The sequence below is a fragment of the Vigna radiata genome, chromosome 3 (genome assembly GCF_000741045.1).
Source record: "Vigna radiata var. radiata cultivar VC1973A chromosome 3, Vradiata_ver6, whole genome shotgun sequence".
NCBI lineage: Eukaryota > Viridiplantae > Streptophyta > Magnoliopsida > Fabales > Fabaceae > Vigna > Vigna radiata.
The window spans coordinates 8,670,886-8,683,027 of record NC_028353.1 but is presented as its reverse complement, the minus strand read 5'-3'; the positions used below and the strand labels follow the sequence as shown (position 1 = coordinate 8,683,027).

The 12,142-nt window shown below is 33.5% G+C and overlaps 2 protein-coding genes across 2 annotated transcripts; both read left to right on the top strand.

The window, feature by feature from the left end:
• The first annotated feature begins 503 nt into the window (after positions 1-503).
• On the top strand, positions 504-2,733 carry LOC106756990 (pentatricopeptide repeat-containing protein At3g24000, mitochondrial-like). Its single transcript, XM_014639578.2, has one exon. It carries the CDS (start codon positions 595-597, stop codon positions 2,698-2,700), a length of 2,106 nt encoding a protein of 701 aa, XP_014495064.2. The 5' UTR covers positions 504-594; the 3' UTR covers positions 2,701-2,733.
• A 3,572-nt stretch (positions 2,734-6,305) lies between these two features.
• LOC106756809 (transcription factor PIF3) lies at positions 6,306-9,405 on the top strand. Its single transcript, XM_014639402.2, has 6 exons — positions 6,306-6,545; positions 6,647-7,706; positions 7,801-7,902; positions 8,030-8,095; positions 8,510-8,575; positions 8,669-9,405. Exons 1-6 carry the CDS (start codon positions 6,508-6,510, stop codon positions 9,143-9,145), a joined length of 1,809 nt encoding a protein of 602 aa, XP_014494888.1. The 5' UTR covers positions 6,306-6,507; the 3' UTR covers positions 9,146-9,405.
• Positions 9,406-12,142: the final 2,737 nt, after the last annotated feature.

The following is a 12,142-nucleotide window of genomic DNA, read 5'->3' as shown; positions in this document are numbered from 1 at the left end:
TATTATTATTTTTCTAAATTTAATTCAAATTAATAAACATATCTTTATATAACTCATTCAGAGATATTATGAGTTAGACATGTATGAATGAAGTGATAAACAAATATTTACATATCGAAAGTTAGGAGGACCACACTGTCATAGTTAAAGTTAGCGAGTGAACTGAAAGTTTTTTTTTTTTTTTTTTAAATTATTGGTAAAAAATATTGATATTATACTGAGGAAAAAAATATGTCAAATGAGAAAATAAATTACTATATTGATATTTATATAAAGCAAAAGGCGATTTACTAAAAATACATATCTAAATCTTAAATAAAGCACATTGTATTCATGATAAATAAAGACAATCACTCTTTTTATATAAACTAGCAACCGCCTACAACCACCACAGATACACCATTACCAAAACACAACAAAGATTCCCACTTCCTAAAACTATTATCACATGGGTAGTTTTGATATTTTCGAAGACGGGGTGCAGGAAGAAATTTATTTAACAGTAGTTTTATTTTGAAGGCCTGGCCCAATGTTTTCATTTCATTTGGGTATCGTTAGCTTCGCAAAACAAAAGTGAGTAACGTTCTATGAGTGATGATTATTATGAAACTTGCTTTGCTGATAAGAAGCAGCGGCAACCAAAATGGTGTTCCAAAATTGCACCGATTCTCCTCAGTTCCCGACATCAAACTTCACCTGGACAAGGCCGCAAATCTGAAGAACCTTAAACACGCGACGCAAATCCACTCGCAAATCGTAACGACCAATCAGACTTCCCTCGGCAACATCAACAGCCTCCTCGTGGTTTACGCAAAATGCGGTTCCATCAAGCACGCGGTCCTCTTGTTCGGCACAACCCCTGGCGCCTCATCCAGCGTGGTCACGTGGACCACACTCATAACCCAACTCTCCCATTTCAACAAACCCTTCCAAGCCCTCACTTCTTTCAACCTGATGCGAACCACCGGCATATACCCCAATCAGTTCACCTTCTCAGCCATCTTACCCGCCTGCGCTCACGCCACGCTCCTTTCACAGGGCCAACAAATCCACGCCTTGCTTCTCAAACACGCCTTCTACACCGACACTTTTGTTGCCACCGCTTTGCTCCACATGTACGCCTCATGTGGCTCCATGTCCTTCGCGGAGAATGTGTTCGACCAAATGCCCCACAGAAATCTCGTTTCCTGGAACTCCATGATTGTGGGGTTTGTTAAAAACAAAATGTACTGTCGTGCCATTGGGTTTTTTAGAGAGGTTCTTTCACTTGACCCCGACCAAGTTAGTTTCTCCAGCGTGTTGAGTGCTTGTGCTGGGTTGGTTGAGCTTGGGTTTGGGAAACAAGTTCATGGGAGCATTGTTAAGCGTGGTTTGGTGGGGTTGGTTTACGTGAAGAACTCGCTGGTAGACATGTATTGCAAATGCGGTTTGTTTGAGGATGCAACTAAGCTGTTCTGTGGTGGTGGAGACAGAGATGTTGTGACGTGGAATGTAATGATCATGGGATGTGTTCATAGCCAAAACTTCGAACAAGCTTGCACCTTTTTCCAGGCTATGATAAGGGAAGGCGTGGAACCGGACGAGGCTTCATACTCATCTCTCCTTCACGCTTCTGCAAGTATTGCTGCACTGGCACAAGGCAGCTTGATCCATTGTCATGTATTAAAAACCGGGCATGTGAAAAATGCCCGTGTTTCGAGTTCTTTGGTAACCATGTATGGAAAGTGTGGAAGTCTGTTTGATGCCTACTGTGTTTTTGGAGAAACTAAGGATTGCAATGTGGTTTGTTGGACTGCTATGATAACAGTTTGCCATCAACATGGTTGCGCAAATGAGGCAATCGAATTGTTTGAAGAGATGCTCAAGGAGGGGATTGCGCCAGAATACATAACTTTTGTTTCCGTGTTGTCGGCTTGCAGCCATACAGGGAAGGTTGATGATGGTTTTAAGTACTTCAATTCCATGGCTAATGTTCATAACATTGAACCAGGGCTTGAGCATTATGCTTGCATGGTTGACTTGCTTGGTCGCGTTGGTCGTTTGGAGGAAGCATGGAGGTTCATTGAATTGATGCCGATCGAGCCTGACTCGTCCGTTTGGGGGGCTTTTCTTGGGGCATGCGGAAAGCATGGCAATGTTGAAATGGGAAGAGAGGTTGCAGAGAGGCTTTTCAAGTTGGAACCAGATAATCCAGGAAACTACGTGCTGCTAGCGAATATCTATACTCGGCATGGGATGTTGGATGAAGCTGATGAAGTCAGAAGATTGATGGGGATCAATGGGGTGAGGAAAGAGACTGGGTGTAGCTGGATTGATGTTAAGAACAGAACCTTTGTGTTCAATGTGAATGATAAGTCTCATTCAAGGACACGAGAGATTTATGAAATGTTGCAGAAGTTGAAGGAATTGATGAAGAGGAGAGGGTATGTGGCTGACACTCAGTTTGCAACTAACAGCGTGGAAGGTTCTGAAGAGCAGAGTTTGTGGTGTCACAGTGAGAAATTAGCTCTTGCATTTGGACTTCTAGTCCTCCCACCTGGATCTCCGGTAAGGATAAAGAAGAATTTGAGGACCTGTGGTGATTGTCATACTGTTATGAAGTTTGCTTCAGAGATTTTTCAGAGAGAAATTATTGTGAGAGATATCAATAGGTTTCATCGATTCACAAATGGATCGTGCTCTTGTAGGGATTATTGGTGATTGAATTTGAAGCACATGCAACAAAATGAACACGAGTCATGACTACATAAGAACAAGAAAAAACTAAGATTGATTTATACATGCTTAATCAGTTTATACAATCCGATCGAGGACTGATTTATTTTTCTTAACATGTGCTACACCAATACTTTTTTTAGTTTCTTGTGTATATTAACTTTCTGTATAAATTTAATAAAAATACCTAACCTATTTATATTCTCAAATTGTACAAAGTTTAAACTCCCAGTTCTCAACTTATTTAAAAAATCCCACAAATAAAAGATTTAGAGTTCAAAACCCAATACAATTTTCTAATACTTAGGCAACAATGAACTGAAATATATACTAATTAAAATTTTGAACTTTATAAAATTTATAATCACCAAACTGTCAACTATAGACGAGTCAACGGTGCTCGAAATCCATTCTAAAATTATAAATAAAAGTTTTAAACATCAAAAAACTAATAATGATAAAAGCAAACATTCATATCCTCAAAACACAAGTGACGTAGTAAACACTTGTTCTCGACTTCTTAACCCAAAAAAAATACATATCCTTAAAAATTTCACATCAATTAAAAATAAAATTTCATCAACTGAAATTAAGTTAAATTTAAAATTCATTCTTAATAATATTTGAAACACATTGCAACAAGATGCTTTTGCTTATTTGTGAAAGTGTTCACAAGTATATATCAGAATAAAGATCCACCTTTGCATTTGAGACCTTAATAGGAATAACACAGTTGGAGTGCAGAAATTGAAGAAGAAATCGAAAAATTATCACAACAATAATATTGGTAGATACCGTTTTTCTGTCTAAGTGTGAAGGAATTAAGATGACAATAATTTGCTATGGTTCACGCTTAAGACAACTATTCCTAAAATACTTCAGTATGAAGTTGTTTAACGTGTTTTTGCAATCAAAATGTACATAAAACCTATTTTTGTTCCACATAAAGTGTTATGATACACGAGGGCCTTTTCCGTCCATAAATTAAATGGCCAATACATGTATTTGGTTAAATTATCCGATTTTAAAGTATATTTTTTTAATTTTAAAATAAAGGCTTAATACCTCCCTTGGTTCTCGTATGTGAAAAATTCAGTTAGATCCTCAATTTTTGAATTGTCTCAATTGGGTCATAATTTTTGTAAAAATACACACATTTTACCCCAACCGTTAACTGATCTCAAATGGCGTTAAGTTTAGGTGACGTGGTATGCTGACGTGTTGGCTTAATCCCTTCTTGGTCCTCGTATTTGTGTGAAAATTTCAGTTCGGTCTTCAAGTTTTGAACTGTCTCAATTGGGTCATAATTTTTGTAAAAATTTACCCCAATCGCTAACTGATTTCACTATGCAACAGTTATCTTCTGCTGCCAGTGGAATAAATAACTTAAAGGCTGGTGATGAACCTATAGGCAAATTTTCCGGTGACTTTATTTTTTGAGCTGACGAGATAATCTGTGAAACACTGATATTTTAAAAATAATTCATATAATTAAATAATACATGTCAACATGTCCTCTAGCTACCACAATTCAAATAAACTAAATAATAGGCATTGTGCCACGTGAAACACTGCTTATTTTAAAAAATAATTCATATAATTAAATAATACACGTTAGCATGTCCTCTAGCTACCACTTCAGCTAAACTTAACGCCGTTTGAGATCAAGTAGCGATTGAGGTAAAATGTGTGCATTTTTAAAAAATTATGACCCAATCGAGACAGTTCAAAACTTGAGGACTGAACTGAAATTTTCACACAAATACGACGACCAAGAAGGGATTAAGCCAACACGTCAGCATACCACAGCTAAACTTAACGCCGTTTGAGATCAGTTAACGGTTGGGGTAAAATGTGTGCATTTTTATAAAAATTATGACCCAATTGAGAACGTTCAAAACTTGAGGACCGAACTGATATTTTTACACAAATACGAGGACCAAGGAAAGTATTGAGCCTAAAGTAATTTTAGTAAAAAAAATAAAAATAAAAATTTTCTCCCAGCATATACAAATAAATATATAAAAAGTCATGACGATCCATGTTTTACAGAACATCAACAGTACACATAAACACAGTAAAAAAATAAACAATATATGAAAACTAAAAAAAAAATATAATATTACCATGGTATACTTGCACTTTTTGAACTAAAATTTAATTCGTTAAAAAGAGACATTTTTTTAAATCGCCATATTACCATGTAAAAAAATTTGGTGTCTAACATCTCATCTCATCTCCTGACATGGCATGTGCTCCACAGATTATGCGATGGACCACTAGCACTACTAAACCGCTTTCTCTGTTTTCTCCAGATACCTTTTTTAACTCCCCACCTCAAAATATAAAATATAATAAAGTTTAACATTTATAATTCTTTCAAAATTTAAATACCTTAATTCAAGAGACAAGTATTCTCATGTTTACAAAATTAAAAAGAAAACATTTTTTGTGTGTGAATATTTACAATATATAAATATTTTAATTAGGCATCAACCACGTACCCTTCAAAGAATATATACAGTGATAAAGTAGCAAATAGATGAATGAAACCACCATACAGATGTCACCATTAATTTACTAGGCGAATCAAGAATATTAGGTTGTGTTTGTAACTTTATAAGAAAAAAAATGTAAAAATGGGAAGAGGCGTGATTGCTGCAACTATGTTTGTTGGAGTCAAGAATGAAGGGACAACGTGACTCACCATCAATCGTTCTTTTCGTTTTATTCCATTCAAGCAACAATCACGACCAACAACTCAATTACTTTAGTTTTTCCTTAATTTCCATTCTTTAAACTATTAAATCTATAACCATATATTTTTTATTTTTAATTATATTTTAGACCAGTTAATATCTTGTCTTAACAATAAAGGAAAAAAATTAATATAAATTATTTATCCATTAAAAAAATTAACAGTTCCACAATATAATTATATTTTTTGTTATCTTATCAAAAAAATATACTTTATATTACTTCCTTAACATTATTTCTATTAATAGTCAAAAAATCATAATACATGTTAAAATAAGAAATAAAAAAAAAACTATTCATATGGTCGTATTATATGTTCTTGCTTAGTGATCATCAATCACATACAGCTTCCGGCAACCAAGGTAGCCGTCTGATCTGAGTGTGTCAGTCGTGAGTGTTACTTGAAGGTAACCGTTGGATTTTGTTTGAGATTGATTGCACAAAATTCAGGGTCCCACACAACCTGAACCACTGGAATCCCTTGGTTAAAAAGAAAGGAAAAAAAAAATTACATTGAGAAAACAATTTTTCTTCTGTCCATTTAAAATCTCAATAAAATATTAAATTAAAATAAAAAATAAAAAATTACGTAGTTATTATATGGTAATATAAATTTTGAAGAGAGTAAAACATATCACATACCAAAAGGAAAATCCAGAATCTATTCCTTTTTCTGTGTCTGGTGGTACATGTTACATGTTGTGCGACATGTGTCTTCGGTTCTCAATGCTTTCATCTGCAACTTCCTCACGCAAAAGAAAGATTTTATGTTCCGCAAATAATTATTTATTACTGTTACTTTCTTATCTTTCCCCTTCTATGTTCGAATCAAACAGTGTGTGTGGTGGGGCTAGCGTCAGGATTCCGTGTGTGGGCTCTGAAAGGTGGTTCGCACTTCACAGTTAACACTGTGCTTTTGTCGGATGCAACAACAATAATGGCTAAGTTTATTATAAGAGTGCTTCATTACATCAGTTCATCATGCCTCTGCATGAGTTTTACGGTGTGAATTAAGGAGACTTGATTCCAAAAGAGATGAATAACAACACTTGTGCAGCTGATCAATCTTATGCGTAAGTTCAATATCATGTTTTTGTTAATCCCATTTTATTTTATCTTTGTTGTGTTTCCGTGACTTGCTTCCTCGTTTGTTTTAACCCTACCTTTGTGGCAGATCCAAAAACGATTTGTTTGAGCTGGTTTGGGAAAAGGGCCAGATTTCAATGCAGGGTCAATCATTTAGAGCTCGAAAGAGCCCAAATTGTAAAACTTTGCCATCTCATTGCTTACCATCTCACACTCCTCTAGGAGGATATGCTAAGGATAATAATACTACCATCACAAGGATGGGGAAGTGTGGCAGTTTAGGAGCTGAATTGAATGAAATCACAAGGGTGGTCCCTTCGGGTGAAGTGTATTTTAGTGAGGAAGAAGAAGCTGAAGACATGGTGATGCCATGGTTGAATTATGGAATGGATGACTCTTTGCAACATGGATATAGTTCTGATTTTTTCAATGAACTATCTGGGGTCACCATGAATGAGCCGTCAGCATCAAATGGTTTTTCTTTGTTAGACAGAAGAAATAGTTGTAGTAAGGTATTTAGGGACACTCATAAAAACACTCCATTTGCATCTGTTAGATCCAAGATAGTAGATATAGCTGAAAATAATACAAATAATGTTCCATCTCCCTCAAGTGGTTTTTCTGGCTTAAAGATGGAGAAGCAAGGCTCGGTTGCGTGTGGCAATAGTTCCACCATGATGAATTTTTCCCACTTTGCAAAGCCTGTTGCTATTGTCAAAGCTAACCTTGAGAACATTGGTTTGGCATCAAGATCAGCAAGTGTGGGAATAAAGATAAAAGGTGCTGCTGCAACTGTTGCGACAAATCCTGCTGAATCATCAAAAGTTGAATTATTCGGAGAGTGTCCAAAAAAAGCAGTCACACAAAGTCATCAGGTTACGGAGCCAAAACCTCTTGAGCAGGATGGTGCCGTTTCTACAAAGTGTGATCCTTCTTGCAAAGATGTCTGCAGGATTGATGACACTTCAAACCTAGTCGTTGGAGAAAGTGTTAACAAAGGAAAGGAAGCTGTTGAAAAAAACGAACAGCCAGCTGTAGTCTCCTCTTCTGTTTGCTCCGGCAATGGTGCAGAGAGGTGTTCTAAGGATCCAAATCAAAATTTGAAGAGAAAAAGTGTAGACACCGACGACTTTGAGAGCCAAAGTGAAGTTAGTTTCTTAGAATTACGCTGTCTGATATGTTAGTATTGCTTTCTTATTTGTTTTATGGTGTTCCACTATATTAACTTTTGTTTCATTTAAGGATGTTGAGGAAGAATCAGTTGGTGTAGAAAAGGAGGTTCCTGCACCACAAATTGGAGCCAAGAGACACCGTTCAGCTGAAGTGCATAATCTATCTGAAAGGGTGTGCAAGACTATTTACAGTTTGTGTTGAGTTAATTAAATTTTTATCAATGTTCCTTATTAAGTGTTTGTTAATTATATTGTTTCTGATGTATATGATAATAAAATTTTGGGACTTGTTTATGCAGAGAAGAAGAGACAGGATCAATGAGAAGATGCGTGCATTACAAGAACTAGTACCAAATTGCAATAAGGTTGAACTTAACTTTCTCATTTTTGCTTGGTACACATAGGAAAGCTTTTTGACACTATAGTATGTTGATTATCTATCACCATGGATTTAAGCTTTAGTTGGATGTGTCATTATTTTATTTGATGGAATGGACAATGTTTTTATCAAAGCGAATTTTAAGACAAAGCCACTATTTTAAGACATATATCTTATGTATCTTGATATTTCCACAACGATTTCAACTGGATCATTTTGTCTTAAAATAGTGGCTTTGTGTTAATATTGATGATTTGTTGCACATCGTTGAAGTAACTAAGCCTTTTCACTTATAGAAAACCTTTTGATGATTTGTTTTAAACATAAAAAATTTGAATAAGTTCTATTTTTATACTCGATTACTTGTTTATCATGATTTTTCTGATTCCATGTGTATTAGGCGGATAAAGCTTCGATGTTGGATGAGGCGATAGAGTATCTCAAAACACTTCAACTCCAACTTCAAGTACCCTGTTTTCCATCTATCCTTTGAATTTTAATTGATGAAATCATGTATGATTCATTGAAAGTTTCGATTGTTTCGTATGTTTTTACATAGGTAATGTCAATGGGAACTGGTTTATACATGCCTGCTATGATGTTACCTCCGGGAATACAACACATGCACGCACGACATATGGGTCCTTTTCCTCCAATAGGTGTTGGCATGCAAATGAGGTTAAGAGTGGGTTGTGGCATGGGCATGATTGATGGTAATGATGAGACTTCTGGATTTCCAATGGCTCATGTGCCCCAAATGCAAGGAGCAAAACTTCCCATTGCACATGCATCTGGTTCCACTGCTTTACATGGAATGCCAAATGGTCAAGTGTTTGGGGTTCTTGGTCAGGGTCACCCCATGCCAATGCCACATGCTCCCATATTTTCATTTCCAGGGGAATCCTTTATGGAACCATCAACTTTAGGACTAAATGCCTGTGGAACAGCACTCACGGAAAATGTTGGTTCGGTTTCAGCCTGTAACTTAAAGGATCCAGTGCCACATGTGAACTCACAAGATGCAACAAAACACTAACATGCCAAATGTCAACACAAGATTGTAATATTGTATCTTTTATCAGCAATTATATATATAAAGTAGTAGAATACTAAGGGTGCTACAACCCATATATAGAAAAAAATACATACATTAAACAGTACTACAAAACACCTAATGGAATCTCATTGTACCCTTTCAAAACAGTATTATATAGTCTTAAAACTTAGAAACTACCTGTCAAACTACCATTTACCAAAATTGAAATAAAGACCGACAATACTCCTTAATCCAACTTATTCACTACGTACAAAAATCTAACCACTACATCATATAATAAAGAAAATATCAACTTATCGAAATATATACCTTCTCGTAATCTATCTTTCCTATATTGCCCCTACTTTTTTTTTTTTTTTGCTTTATCTTTTCCACCACCTCATTAGCTATAAGTATGTTGTCAAACAATCCTCTCCCTTTTCTTGTGTTCCGGAATGATAGAGAGTAGGGATACGATGTAATAGCCTAAATTCTACAGAGTTTTAGGTTTGCTCATCACAGTTATTATTGGGTCTAACCGATATTAGCATGATAGAGCAACCAAGAAAGTAGGGCCCTGCATACTTTAAAATAAGACGTGTTCTTTGGACAGTGTGGTAACAAAGGTTAGGGCATTGGAAAAAATAAATTATTTTATTGCTATGCTCAAGTTTTGAGACTCTTTAATTTAATGTGTAAATCGAATAAGTTCAATGTAGATAAAGTAAATTATGTGATAAGAAAATTATCATAAATTTGTGAAGTGAAACAATCAAACAATCACAACTTTAACTTGGGTCAAATTAATTCCATTTCAATTTAAATTAATTTATTAATTTTTGGGTCTAAGCTAAATTAATTGAACCTTTAATCTAGATTGACTCAATTGAGTCTTTAACCTGAATTTACTCGAATCAATTTTTACGAGTGGAGTAAAAATGAGTAAAATTTTAATTTTTTTTATACTTTTAAGGGTATTCAAATTATTCTATTTTATTCATTTAAAATAATTTTTAATATATTTTAAATTTGAATTTTTTTTCTAATTATTTTATTCAAACAAATCATTTTAATGTAAAAAAGTTTAAATTCTTCAAATAAATGAATTAAATTATCTCATCTAATACAGCATTTGTGTGTTTTTGGAAAATAAAATCCAAAATAATGAGGTGCAAGAAGAAATTTAATAGGATGTAAGAAGAAAATGCTAATAACCTACCAAATGGGTCATTTTGCAAGAGCGTCCAACAATATGGTTAATATGAAAGAGGGAGGAAGAGATGGAAATGTATGCACGGGCATAAAAAGGAAGTGTAGAAGTAAAACTAGTGGTTGCATACAACAAACATGGATATTTGGACTATAAATTTTTCTTCTAATCCATTAAATGGAATTATTTCCTGCACCCCATAATTTGTAAAATGTCTATCATGTGCTTAGGAGTAAATTATTCACTTTACAATCTAAGTTTTGAATAAATTATATGTTTATATTTTAAATTGTACAATTTAGAATATAAATTTCATGTTCTGAATTTCAAATATAAATTTTATCATATATTTTGGATTATATTATTAAAAATGTAAAAGTTTCGTTCGAGATGCTTTGATCCGTGCATGCTCTCTTACCATCTCTCTCTTCTAATTGAGGGATTAATGTGTTGGATAAAAGTTACATTTTAAATTACGGAGTATAATTTTAAATTAAAAAAATATATTTTAAATTATATAATTTGAAATATATTTTTTCATTAAGAATAAAATTGTCATTTCGATATACGGAGTCGCAAGAAAATATGGAGGTGCAACTAAATGTAAGGAATGTAACTAAAAAGTAAGTGAAGCCACGTCACCTTAAAGACTAATTGTCAATCTTAATCAAGCTAAGTGATTAAAGAGTTTTAATAAACTTTCACATTTAATAACTATTCAAACGAGTTTTCTTTTAAAGACTTTAATTTGAAAAAAGTTTATAAGTTCAACTTAATTTATATATAAAATTCTTCTAAAAGATCTTTTAAAATTTGTATTTTTAATTTAGGCATAGAATAGCTATAACTTATAACGCATTAATTTATTTTTTTACCTAATTTTTTCATCTATAGTCTTTGCTATCCAAATAATTGAATTATGAATCTCTTTGGCTAGGACTTAATTCTCTTAAGCAATCATTTTGCCTTATTGTTTTTAAAAAACAAAAAACAAAAAAGAAAACTATTTATAAAGTATTTGGGTACTCTTTATGTTGATTGATGTTACCTTATTTTATTCTGATGTTCATGTAGAATGACTTTTTTTTTTCCCTACCGACCAGAATGAAATCTAGACACAGTCATGTGGGAACCATCAATAACAATACAAAAGCTAACGATCTCAGTTTCTTGTAGTAGTATAAAAGGAAAGAAAAATAAAAATATTTACAGGAATTTTATTTTTTAATTGTTATTTCAAAAACTAATTTTTATATATTATTTAATACAATTGTAAGCCTGATTCTTCGATTTCTAAGATTAAACAAATTAAGTCTATCATTATTATTATTGAATTACCGATAAAAAATCATATTATTTGAAATAACATATACTAAAATGAATTATTAATTTTCTAATAATATGTTACATAGATAAAAAATTGAGATTATTATTACTTATGAATGTGTATAATTATTTTTTAAGCAATAAGAAGACAATTACTTAAATTTTAAAATTAAGAACTATTATATTTGCTGTTAAAATCATACACAGTTGGGTCTATCAAGGAGGAATTGACACCACCATTTACCCAAAACCTTAAAGCAATGAATTAATGGGTCTTTCGTCTTTATATAGTGCTTTACTTTCTCATTTTTATCAAATGTGGGACTTGGACTCGCTCTTACATTTCCAATAAGATTATGATTTAACTAGTATAGGTAAGTTAGTAGTTTACTTAAAAAATGTTAAGTATATTGTATTGTGAAGATATTGTTATTGTTATTATTTAAAATGAAAATACATTG